This window comes from Mustelus asterias, chromosome 24, assembly GCF_964213995.1.
Source record: "Mustelus asterias chromosome 24, sMusAst1.hap1.1, whole genome shotgun sequence".
NCBI classification, from domain to species: domain Eukaryota; kingdom Metazoa; phylum Chordata; class Chondrichthyes; order Carcharhiniformes; family Triakidae; genus Mustelus; species Mustelus asterias.
Genome location: NC_135824.1, coordinates 36,247,331 through 36,261,043, shown reverse-complemented (window position 1 = coordinate 36,261,043; position 13,713 = coordinate 36,247,331). Strand labels below are relative to the sequence as shown.

At 46.0% G+C, this 13,713-nt stretch overlaps 1 protein-coding gene across 1 annotated transcript in view; it reads left to right on the top strand.

Annotated features, from left to right (window-relative positions):
- Positions 1-13,713, top strand: part of LOC144511312 (cell surface hyaluronidase CEMIP2-like) — a 165,913-nt gene that overhangs the window by 6,141 nt on the left and 146,059 nt on the right. The window contains exon 2 of the mRNA XM_078241555.1: positions 1,107-1,462. Coding sequence (XP_078097681.1) covers positions 1,114-1,462 — 349 coding nt within the window. The 5' untranslated portion in view covers positions 1,107-1,113. The remainder of the gene's footprint in view (positions 1-1,106; positions 1,463-13,713) is intronic.

Sequence of the window (13,713 nt, the reverse complement as noted above, 5' to 3'; positions counted from 1 at the left end):
ATTAATTATTCAGATAAAGTTGTATCTTTTTTTCTCTCTCTGCATTTTCTAATGGTAAATTCACTTTCACGTTTTGCTCTTGTTAATCAGACACAGAATGTGAGAGTGACTTAGTTACCTTCAGTGTGTGTTTAAAAACACTCAGCATGTCATACAGCCTCTGTGAGGGAGGGGGGGTGGGGGACCGCAACCCAAAACTCTTAGTCGCAACCGTGAGAAGTTAAAATGCTTTAAAAACAGCTATGAAAAGGTGAAGGTTGGAGGGCAGGCGTGATGATTGGCTGACAAGCGATGATAGTGTGGGATCATAGGCTTATTGTGTCAAGTAAAGAACCACTAGGAATGCTCCAGGGGAAGTTTCTGATTGGCTTCAGCAGAATAGGGGTGAGCGAGGGAAACATGGAAAATCCGGGAAATGGGGGGAGGCTCCCAGGGCCCAAGAGTTTGGCAACAGGAATGCAGATAAATTTCAAGCTGTGGACCATCTCACTGGTCATGTCTCAATAGAGAGTCCTCACGCCAGCAATCAGCACACTCCCAGGAGTTCTGCTCCAGCCTTGTTATTGAGTCATGGAGGGTTACAGCATGGAAACAGGCTCTTTGGCCCAAATTGTCCATGCCGCCCTTTTTTAACCACTAAGCTATTCCCAATTGCCCACGTTGGCCCATATCCCTCTATGCCCATCTTATCCATGTAACTGTCTAAATGCTTTTTAGAAAACAAAATTGTACCCGCCTCTACTAGTATCTCTGGCAGCTCGTTCCAGACACTCACCACCCTCTGTGTGAAAAAAATGCCCCTCTGGACCCTTTTGTATCTCTCCCCTCTCACCTTAAACCTATGCCCTCTAGTTTTAGACTCCCCTACCTTTGAGAAAAGATATTGACTATCTAGCTGATCTATGCCCTTCATTATTTTATAGACCTCTATAAGATCATCTCTAAGCCTCCTCTGCTGCAGGGAAAAAAGTCCCAGTCTATCCAGCCTCTCCTTATAACTCAAACAATACTAATTACCAATAGCCACTGCTGCAGTTATCTTTGTGTTGTAGATATTAGACTTCAGTTTGCAAACATTAACTCTGACTCTCTGGTCTCACTTGCAGGTTGGAAATGCAGACCGAGGAGAAGCTCAAATCCCAATCTGCTGCCAAAGACATTTTCCCCAACTGCTCAGCAGAACGTTTTTCACAATCGCGACTGTCAGGGACCCCTCACTTATCATTTTCTTTACAAAAGCATTTATTTCTTCCAAACAACTCGCCTGCATTGCCGGTGACTCCGAGGCATCTTACACCTCAGGACAACTTTGTAGAGAAAAGGAAGAAAGTGTTTGGTGGCCCAGGGACAACTAAAGCCTTCGCAAGTCACCTGCTGTTTTTTGCAGTGATTCTTTTAGTTATACCAGGTTTACTGCACGGGGATACCAACATTCCGTTATCACACAGAAAATGTTCCAAAGGTAAGCCAGTCAAACCCTCCAGATGGAGCAATGCCTGGTGAAATGGAATGATAGATTACCTAACCTGCTGAGCCATTCTCGACAAAAGAGTTGAGAGATAACATAAGAGAGATAACATTCCTTGCCAGTCGCCCGGATACACCTTGGCGGGCCTTGTTGCCACCGGGCAGCGGAGGTCCCCAGTGGAGGTCCCGCTACAGAGGGATCTCCCCCAATTATCTTGGGGACCTGGGGTGGAGGGTGTTGCACGCAGCAGTTCTGCACAACCATAAATTATATAGGCTCACGGGCTCCCAAGCTTGCCCCTTCTGTGGCCTTGTGGAGTCCGTGGACCATGTCTATGTTTTGTGTCTTAGGCTGCACTCCCTTTTTGTTTTCCTGAAGAACCTTTTATTGATGTTTTGTTTGCACTTCAGTCCCACGCTCCTGATCTACGGACACCTGTGTGGAGAGGGGCGGGTTGGGATGGCAACCTCCTCGTGAACCTGCTCCTGGGCCTGGCGAGACGTGCCATCAATAGGTCCAGGCAGCGGGCGATCGAGGGGGCCGCCCATCCTGACTGTCTGCCCCTCTACCGCGGCTATGTTCGCGGCCAGGTGTCCCTGGAGAGGGAGCATGCGGTATCCACGGGCACAGTTGGCGCCTTCCGCGCCTGTTGGCACCGCAGGGGCTGGGGTGCATTATAGGCCCCGATAATCACATTATGATTTAATGTTTTAAGTTTCCTTTGCACTTCGGTTCTGTTCGGGCTGTTCCCCCTCCTCTTGGGGAGCTGCCCCTTTTACTTTGTCCCTGAGTTAATTTGAGTTAGTTTATTTGTTTTGCCCTAAAAGAGGGAGATAACATGTCTGTGTGGGTTTCCTCCCACAATCTGAAAGACGTGCTGGTTAGGTGCATTGGCCATGCTAAATTCTCCCTCACTGTACCTGAACAGATGCTGGAGTGTGGCGACAAGGGGATTTTCACAGTAACTTCATTGCAGTGTTAATGTAAGCCGACTTGTGACACTGATAAATAAATTTAAATTTAAACTAAAGGAAAGAACATGCAAAAGTGTAAAGAATAGTGTAGATCCGGGAGAGATATAAAGAATAGCAAAGGAAGACAAAAGTTGTCAAGGCTGATATGGACTCTTTAAAAACAGATTAAAGCAAAATACTACAGATGTCGTAGATCTGAAATATAAACAAAGTGCTGGAAAGATTCACCAAGTCTGGCAACATCTGTGGAGAGAGAAACAGAGTAAATGTTTCAAATCTGTTTGACTCTTCTTCAGAAACAGATGTGAGTAGTATTGCGCAAGGGAATACAGATTTATGTTAAGCTTCACAGTGGAGGAGGAGGATATGACACCTGACATTCCAGGGAAGCTCATAAAGAAGCAAGGCCTGGAACTCACTAAAGTTAAAGTAAGTGAGAAAGCTACAAGAAAACTAATGGCACTGAATACTGGCAGATCTCCAGGACCTGAGGGCTTCCACCTCAAGGTGGAAAGGAAGTAAGTAGGAAAATTGCAAAGCTCTCTCCATTCAGGAATTGTTCCTTTAGATTGGAAAATTAAAAATGTATATATACATATCTCCCATTAATTAAGAAAGGTGATAGAGAGAAAATAGGAAATTATAGACCTGTTAGCCTAACAGGACGTGGGGGAGTTATTGGAATCTACAATGCAGGAGAGAGCGACTGAGCATTAAAGAGGTTTTCGCTGTTGAGAGAGAGCCAGCAATGTGGATTGAGCCTAATTTGATTTTTTGAGGAAATAGATAACCTAGTAGAGGTTATGTCTCTTTGGTATTTTTATGCTCCTATCTCACTTCTTACTTCACTACCAATCTTTTATCAGCCAACTTGGAAATATGGGGGTCTCTATTGTGTTAATGAAGTTATTAATAAACAAAGAGAATGGCTGAGGTCCCCGGATCAGGTTTCGCTGCCTCGGAATGCCTATGGGTGCTGCCTCGGACTGCCTATGGGTGCTACATCGGAATGCTTATGGGTGCTGCCTCAGACTGCCTATGGGTGCTGCCTCGGAATGCCTATGGGTGCTGCCTCGGACTGCCTATGGGTGCTGCTTATATGAATTTGAAGAAGGCATAAGGTTCCACATAATCATAGAATCGATAGAATTATAGAATTCCATAGTGCAGAAGGAGGCCATTTGGCCCATCAAGTCTTCACTGACCACAATCCCACCCAGGTCCTATCCCTGTAACCCCATGCATTTACCCTAGCTAGTCCCCCTGGCACTAAGGGGCAATTTAGCATGGCCAATCCACCAAACCCGCATATCTTTGGAGTGTGGGAGGAAACTGGAACACCCGGAGAAAACCCACGCAGAAACGGGGAAAATGTGCAAACTTCACACAGGCAATCACCTGAGTCGGGAATTGAACCTGGGTCTCTGACGCTGTGAGGCAGCAGTGCGAACCACTGTGCCAGGGACTGTGAGTTAAAATTAAAACCCCTGGAATTCAAAGCGTGCTATTGAGCTGGTTAATCGGCAGGGAGCAGGGTCAATGGGTCTGCACCAAAAATAAAAAATGCCGGAAAGGTTGAGCAGTCTCTGTGGAGAGAAACAAAGTTAACCTTTTGGGTTGATGATGATTCTTCTAATGGGTAAGTACTTGACTTGGAAGGAAGTGACTAATGATAAGAACATAAGAAATAGGAGCAGGAGTAGGCCTGCTCCGCCCTTCAATAAGATCATGGCTGATCTGATAGTGGGTTCAGTTCCACTTACCCGCCCGCTCCCCATAACCCTTAATTCCCTTAATGGTTAAAAATCTATCTACCTGTGACTTAAACACATTTAACGAGGTAGCCTCTACTGCTTCATTGGGCAGAGAATTCCAAAGATTCACTACCCTCTGGGAGAAGAAGTTCCTCCTCAATTCTGGTCTAAATTGACTCCCCCGTATTTTGAGGCTATGCCCCCTAGTTCTTGTTTCCATTGTAAGTGGAAATAACCTCGCTGCTTCTACCCTGTCTAGCCCCTTCATTATCTTTATATGGCTCTCTAAGATCTTCCCTCAACCTTCTAAACTCCAATGAGTACAGGCCCAGTCTACTCAATCTCTCCTCACAAGCTAACCCCCTCATCTCCGGAATCAACCTGGTGAACCTTCTCTGTACCCCCTCCAAAGCTAATATATCCTTTCTTAAATAAGGGGACCAAAATTGTACACAGTACTCTAGGTGTGGCCTCACCAGTACCCTGTACAGTTGCAGCATGACCTCCCTGCTTTTATACTCCACCCCTCTCGCGATAAAGGCCAACATTCCATTTGCCTTCTTGATCATCTGCTGCACCTGCAAACTGAGTTTTTGTGATTCATGCACAAGGACCCCCAGGTCCCTCTGCACAGTAGCATGTTGTAATTTTTCACCGTTTAATGATGAGGCACAGAAATCTGTTCCGGGGACCTCAGCCATTCTTTTGATTATTAATGACTTCATTTACACAATAGAGACCTCCATATTTCCAAGTTTGCTGATGACAAAAGATTGGTGGTGAAGTGAGATAGGAGCATAAAAATACCAAAGAGACATTGATAGATTACGAGAGCAGGGAAAACTGTGGCAGATAGATCTCAACATGAGGTCATCCATTTTGCTTCAGAGAGTGATTGACCTGAATACTTTTAAAAATGGTGACCAGATAGGAATCGTGGAGGTCCACGGAGACTCTGTAGTCCATGTGCATGGCTCATCAACGATAGATACAAAGTACAATCAAAAAAGGCAAATGGAATGTTATCCTTTATAACTAGAAGGCTAGTGTATAACGGTGGGGAAGCTTTGTTGTAACTATACAAAACCCTGGTTAGATCACATCCGAGTTACTGGGTAAAGTGCTGAGCACTACAACTTGGAAAGGATATATTGGTGTTGGACAGACTGCAACATAAACTCACCAGAAACCTGTCAGGGCTGCAAGGGTTGACATATGAGGAGACAGTACATAAATCAGGCTAATATTCCCTGGAATAAGAAATATAGGGACAGCACGGTGGCACAGTGGTTAGCACTGCTGCCTCACAGTGCCAGGGACCCGGGGTCAATTCTGGCCTCCGGTGACTGCCTATGTGAAGTGTGTAAGTTCTCCCCGTGTCTATGTGGGTTTCCTCCAAATGCTGCAGTTTCCTGCCACATTCCAAAGATGTGTGGGTTAGGCGGATTGGCCATGATAAATTGCCGCTTAGTGTCAGGGGGATTAGCAGGGTAAATATGTGGGGTTACAGTGATAGGGTTTGGGTGGGATTGTTGCCGGTGCAGGCTTGATGGACCAAATGGCCTCCTTCTGTACAGGAAGGATTGTATGATTCTATGAATCTCCTATTAAAGGATTTGATTGAGGCTTTTAAGATTTATGGGAGAGTCTGGGACAAGGGACATATCTTTAGAATCAGAGGCAGGACATTGGGGAGAGAAGTTAGGGTACACTAGTGTGGAGCTACTTTCTTCACCAGATGCAGTCCATCCTGTATATGTACACCCACAGTGCTTTTAGGAAGGGAGAACCCAGCGACAGTGAAGGAACAGCGATATGTTTCCAAATAGGATGGTGAGTGGCTTGGAGGGGAACTTCCAGGTGGTGGTGTTCCCATTATCTGCTGCTCTTGTTCTTCTACGTGGCAGATGTCACGGGTTTGGAAGGTGCTGGTGAAGGAGCCTTGGTGAGTTGCTGCAGTACATCTTGTAGATGGTACACACTGCTGCCACTGCATTAGCATTAGGGGGAGTGAATGTTTCAGATGGTGAATAGGGTGCCAATCAGGCGACTGCAATATCCTGAATGTTTAGCTTCTTGAGTGTTGTTGGAGTTGCATGCATCAAAACAAGTGGAGATTATTCCATCACACTCCTGACTTGTGCCTTGTAGATGGTGGACAGGCTCTGGGGCATCAGGAGGTGAGTCATTTGCTTTCTTTCCACACATGGTAGACACAGTATTTGTGTGGCTAGTCCAGTTCAGTTTTTGGTCAGTGGTACTCCCAGGATATTGCTAGACAGTGCTGGTACTGCCATTGAATATCGTTACCTGGCACTTGTGTGGTGCAAATGGAACGTGCCATTTATCAGCCCAGGCCTGGACATTGCTCAGGGACGCAGACCCCTTCAGTACCTGAGGAGCTGCCAATGGTACTGAACATTATGATGGCCACAGAGGTCACAGGGAATCTTCAATTGACCTCCCCATGGGCGGAGGCTCACCCAATGGGAAGCGGAAGGCGGGGATTTTTAAACCTGTGACTCCACCTGGATCATTGTTGTAGGTTCTGAGGTGAAGCCTTCCTGACTGCAAGCTGCAGTCGCAGCCCTTTCCTTTGCTGCACAATAAAGGGTGTTGGTGATGGGCATTTGGCTGAATTACTGCAGTGTAATCATCACCAAACATCTTCACTTCTGGTCTTATGATGGAAAGAAGATCATTGATGAAGCAGCTGAAGATGGTTGGGCCAAGGACACTACCCTGAGGAACTCCTGCAGTGATGTCCTGGAGCTGAGATGATTGGCCTCCAATCACCACAACCATCTTCCTTTGTGCCAGGTATGATTCCTATGTGATGGCGAGCTTTCCACTGGTTCCCATCGATTTCAGTTTTGTTAGGGTTCTTTGTTGCCACACTCAGGCAAATGCTGCCTTGATAGCAAAGGCAGTCACTCTCACCTCCCCTCTTGAATTCAGCTTTTTTGTCCATTTTGGGACCAAGGCTAAAATGAGATCAGCAGTCAACTGGCCCTGGAGATGGTGAGCAGGTATTAAGTGGCAGAGTGGGGTCTATGAGGCATAAAGAAGGTGATATATGCTTACAAGCACAGGGCAAGGTTAGAATATTTAAATGAATACTATATGTTGGTGTTTATTATGATAGAGGATGCTGTAACAGAAGGGGAGATGATATTCATAGAATCATAGAAATCATAGAAACCCGACAGTACAGAAAGAGGCCATTCGGCTCATCGAGTTTGCACCGACCACAATCCCACCCAGGCCCTACCCCCATATCCCTACATATTTTACCCGCTAATCCCTATAATCTACGCATCCCTGGACACTAAGGGGCAATTTTTAGCATGGCCAATCAACCTAACCCGCACATCTTTGGACTGTGGGAGGAAACCAGAGCACCCGGTGGAAACCCACGCAGACACGAAGAGAATGTGCAAACTCCGCACAGACAGTGACCCAAGCCGGGAATCGAACCCAGGTCCCTGGAGCTGTGAAGCAGCAGTGCTAACCACTGTGCTACCGTGCCGCCCCAATATTGATAATGAATGGGATGAAAATTGAGGAAAGTCTGACTAGGCTTGGGGTGGATAAATCTCCTGATCCGGATGGCTTGCATCACACATTGCTAAAGGAAGAGCGGGGAAGGAGAGGAATAGCTTTCTATAATCTTCCAATCTTCTCTAGAAATGGGGATGTGTCAAGGACAGTGTCCTTTTGAAATCATTAATTGTCTGCCACTAATTGGTCAGTGGCATTTATGATGCCGTTGTTCAAGAAAGTGTGTAGGGACATTCCTGGTGAGTGTAGGCAGGCTATTTTAACATCATTGGTGGGTAAGAAACAATAATCGGGGAAAAAATAAACTAGCACTTGGTAAAGTAAAGAGAGCCAGCGCGGATTTGTAACAGGCAGAGCACGCTTGAATAATCAAATTCTATTTTTGATGAAGGGATTGTGACTGATGTTGTTTATATGGATTTTAAGTGTTTGATACAATATCACCGAAAAGGATGTTAACAAATTTTAGAAGTTGGAAGTTTATCTATTAGTGTCACAAGTACATTAACACTGCAATGAAGTTACTGTGAAAATCCCCGAGTCGCCACACTCCGGTGCCTGTTCGGGTACACGGAGGGAGAATTTAGCACGGCCAATGCACCTAACCAGCACGTCTTTCAGGGCTCATTAAATAGGATGGTGAGTATCAATTTGGATAAAATATTTAATGAAATAAGTTCAGTGAATAGTGAGTTGTAGTAAATGGTTATTTTTCCGACTGGGTGGATGATAGGCAGTGGCGATCCTGGGATTCAGTGGTGGGGCCACTGTGTGTTTTTATGTAAATAACTTGGATATTACAATATAGAGTAAAATTTTAAATATTGCTGGTGATATCACACTTGAAGGTATGGAAACAATGAGAATGTCTAGTTGTCTGGGACAAGACATGGATAAGCTAGTGGAATTGACAGACATTGGGCAGGTGGGATTTAATGCAGAGAACTGAGAGTTGATACATTTTGGCAGAAGGAATGGAACAAGGTTGTATAGACCTCATGGAATGGTTCAAAAGAATGTGTGGGGATAGAGGGATCTGGAGGCTCATGTGGACGGATATTAGAAGATAGCAGGGCACATTGAGAGACAAGTTAGTGAAGGTCCTGGGATGGATCTTGAGCCTCAGAAATTGAGTTATTAAAAATACAAAGAGCTGGGAAGTTAAATTGAATCTTTATAAAACTCTGGTCTGGTCACAACTAAAGTATTGCATCCCGTTCTGGTCCCCACACTTGAGGAAGGATATGAGGATCCTTGAGAAGTGCAGAGGGAGATTTACCAGAATGATTCCGGGGACGTGGGGAGTTTAGCTCCAGGCTGGGCAGGAGAAATTCTCCTTGAAGCGAAGGAGATTGAGAGGAGTTTTTATCGAGGTAGACACATTTATGACAGGTTTAGATAAGGTCGGCAAAGAAAAACTGTTCCCATTGGCAGATGGTACATGGACATGAGAGGAAGAACCTTTACACTATGAGTGCTAATGCCCTGGAACCCACTGCTACGAGGGTGATGGAAACAGACAATTAGTGATTTCAAAAGGAAGTTGGATAGGCGCTGGAGGGGAATAAACTTGCTGAGTTATGGGCTTAGAGCAGGAAAATGGAACTGGCTGGATTGTTCTACAGAGAGCCAGCATTGACTCAATGGGCTGAATGGTCTCCTTCTGTGCCGTAACGGCTCTTTGACTCTATCACTCTATGACTCATGACATGAAACTGTTGTCATGGTGTTGCTTTATAAATGAGGCTGCTGTTTTTTTTCAGTTCCCATACAAAACAGCTGGCCCTGTCGGACCAGTTCGCTTTGACAGGAGCTCAATGTAAACTGAGTAACTACTGACCTTTAACTCCCCGACAGCAACTGAAAACCTTGATCCCTGCCAAGCTGTAGGGATGGATTGGTGTCAGTGTGTTGTACGGGGCAGATGTTGGTGAAGACGTACAGTCCCAGCTAGTAAAGACACAGTTTGTTTTATTGCTATGAATTGAGCAACAGCCAAAGGGTGTACTGCCTGACCACAGTTGAGACACACATTCTGTGCTTAGCATAATAGTCATGATGTGGAGATGCTGGCGTTGGACTGGGGTAAACACGGTAAGAAGTCTCACAACACCAGGTTAAAGTCCAACAGCAAACTTTTGCTACCAAATAAACCTGTTGGACTTTAACCTGGTGTTGTGAGACTTCTTACTTAGCATAATATCCAGGTCTGTGCCTCAGTAATAGAAATGCTCACCCTGTGCAATCGACTGTGCGAAGGAGGGGTGTACCACACTGAGAAAACCATAGGGTGGGATTTTCTGACTCTTCCTGCCAGTGGGATCTTCTGATGCTGCTGAAGGTGACCCGCCTCCCCCCTCTCCACTTGGTGAGATCCCGGTGGTGGGATGGGTGAGCCATGCAAAATGCCGTAGACATTGGCAGGTCTGGAAGATCCTTGTGGCAGCCGTTGAGCTGTCTCCAGTACTGGGAAAAGTGCTGTGGGGGTGGGGGGGTTGGGAATGGGGGAGGGAATCCAACCCAAGATTTCTCTCAATCCACTCAGACTCTTTGACTATTCTTTCCCAGTATTTCTCAATTTGTCTCATTGCACCTGGCATTTTAATAGATGGTGCACTATTGACTGCACATGCAGAGCATTTGAAGCTTCATGCAACATCCCATGGCATTCAACAGCAGGAAAAGTTCAATGCATGTAGGAATATCAAGTAAATGGTAGAACCTTTAAGAGTATTGACAAACAGAGAGATCTGGGCGTACATGTCCACCGATCACTGAAAGTGGCAACGCAGGTGGATAAGGTAGTCAAAAAGGTATACGGCATGCTTGCCTTCATCGGTCGGGGCATTGAGTATAAAGATTGGCAGGTCATGCTGCAGCTGTACGGAATCTTAGTTAGGCCTCATTTAGAATATTGTGTACAATTCTGGTCGCCACACCACCCGAAGGATGTGGGTGCTTTGGAGAGGGTACAGAAGAGGTTTACCAGGATGTTGCCTGGTCTGGAGGGTATTAACTATGAGGAGAGGTTGGATAAAGTTGGTTTGTTCTCACTGGAATGACGGAGGTTGAGGGGTGACCTGATAGAGGTTTACAAGATTATGAGTGGCATGGACAGAGTGGATAGTCAGATGCTCTTTCCCAGGATAGAAAAGTCAAGTACTAGAGGACATAGGTTTAAGGTGCGTGGAGAAAAGTTTAGAGGAGATGTGCAAGGGAAGTTTTTTTTACTCAGAGGATATTGAATGTCTGGAATGCGCTGCCCGGAGTGGTGGTGGGAGCAGGAACAATAGCGGCATTTAAGGGGTATCCAGACAAATACATGAGTAAGATAGGAATGGAAGGATACAGGCTCCGTAAATACATATGGTTTTAGTTTAGTTCGGGCATCATGATCGGCGCGGGCTTGGAGGGCCAAAGGACTGTTCCTGTGCTGTACTTTGTTCTTTGATATCACACAATGACAACTGCCCGGATATCATTGACAATGGATTAGAGGCATGAAAAAGCATAGATTGCAGAGAGTGAGGACAAGCTGGACTGTTGGCTCTTCACTGAGGTGGACTAGGTGGGAATGTAAACTGTGTCGAGGATACAAAGAAACTGCAAAGATATAAAGTCAGGTTAGTTGATGGACAACAAGGTGACAGATGGAGTATAATGTGGGGAAGTGTGAGGATCATTCACTTTTGTAGTAATAATAGGGTGGGTGGGGGAGGGGGGGTGGGATGGGTGGGAAAGTGGGAGTTGAGGGAGAAGATTGGCCATGAACATATCAAATGGCGGAGCAGATTCAAAGGATCAAGTGTTTTAGTCCTGCTTCTATTTCTTATGTTCATCGTTTGTTTAACTACCCCCTCAGCAAGGAGTAATGATGCACATTTCAGAAACCAAAACCTCAAATGTTTGGAGTGTTAAAGCGATGGCTTTGATGTTTGAACTGGTTGCCATGTGGATCAGCGACCAGCTGAATGGAGGTAGGCAGCCAATTGAACTCATTAAGGCCCATAATGGAGGATGTTATCAGTTGGCTTGCATTTTGGCATTTAACCATCCAGGAATTCTGCTGCCTGGAGGGGGTAAGGGGTTCCCTTGTTCTCGGGGACTCTGTATCTGATGGAGGGACCCAGCATCAGGAGGTGGAGACCCATAGGAAGCCACCCCTCTGCTCTTGCTTTCGACCCTCTTCCAACCTCACTGGCAACCCCCTGCCCCATCCCAGCGACTGCCTAATTGCCCATAATTACCTCCTCCAGTGACCCAGCACTGATCCCTGGGGAAGGCCCAATTGCAATACTGGCAGTGACCACTGGTGACACTGCAGACCTCTGATTGAGGGATTTCCGCCTACTCGGGGGCTTAATATGATGGGGGAGGCCTGGTGCTGTCCAGGTAGGTGCCTGATTGGCCTGCAATAGAGTCATACCTGGAGAAACGTGACGCAGGTTTCCCACTGGTTTTGCAGATAGTGGGCAGGTGACCTCAGGCGGCAATCTTAGATCGGCCTATTAGGAAGTATTCTCCCCAACAGTCTGCATAGGGGAAGCCGCCATGCTGGGCGCTTGCATGGGTCTCTCCTGAGTCTCAGTTTTGGCGGGGTGCAGCCCTTAAGTGGGCAGGCATTAATTGGCCACGTTAGGGCTTCTATTGACCCTCTGTGTCACCCCCTCCCCCAGCATGGGTCAAATTGGATTTTATGTGCCCTACTCTCAAACCTGCCAGCGGAGAGTTAAACCCAACATCACATTTCAGGGTGTGTTTTGACAGAAAGTCATCAACCTGAACTCTGTTTCTCTCTCCACAGATGCTGCTTGATCAGCTGAATATTTCCAACATTTTCTCTCTTTATTAAGTATATAATTGGTTGAGGGAATAATAATAGCAGCTTGCAAAGAACATTTAAATGATGCTTGGTGCAAATTTAATCCCAGTGACAACCCATTTAATATCAGAAAATTGTCAGTTACCAAATAACAGTGGCTTTGCTTTTTGTTACTGAAACTTGGATTGATAGATGTAGCCCATCGCACACATTAGACAATGTCAGCTGTGGCCGTGTGGCAGTAACCCACTGATGAGAGACGATTCAAACTCTCCAGGGATTGGAGAGCAGAGAATTTACATTCATTGAGGGAGTGCTGCACTGTCAGAGATGCCCTCTTCCAGTCTGATTTCGAAAAAGATCTGAGGAATTTTCCCCAAGTCCTGATTATTTGTATCCACTAAAACAGATTTTGTTGTTTGTGGGAGCTGTGTGTAAATTGGCCGTTTATTTTCCACTTCTGAACTAATAAAAATTCCTTTTTCTTTCTTGATTTCTTTTCCTTTATCTTATACTGATCCTGCAAACACTAATCCTCTTTGTCAATTGCACATCTTTTGCTGTCTGCTTCCATCACTATAGCAACGACCTCCCATTCCTCCATATTCTCCGCATGCTCCAACCTGTCCAAACCTCAGCTGATTGGATTCTTTGTTGCACTAAGACCTGACCCCCACATTGCACCTCCACTCCTCAATGATAGACAGGTCTCACCCCTCTGTACATCTCCTGAATCTTCTCCCATATCATAGAATCCCTACAGTGCAGAAGAAGGAAGCTATTCGGTCCATCGAGTCTGCACCGATTCGCTGACGGAGCACCTTACCCAGGCCCTCTTCCCCCTGCCCTATCCCCGTAACTCCACGCATTTACTCCGCTAATCCCCCCAACCGACACATCTTGGAAATCAAAGGCAGAATTTAGCATGGCCAATCCACCTAACCCACACGTCTTAGGAGTGTGGGAAGAAACCGGAGGAAACCCACACCAATCTGAGTCACTGGCACTGTGAGGCAGCAGTGCTAACCACTGTGCCACCATGCTGCCTCCCCATGCTCCCTATCCATGCACTGCCTTACTCTCCAATATTGTTGGCTCTCAACTGGAATTTCCTCTTTTTCCACTTCTTTATTT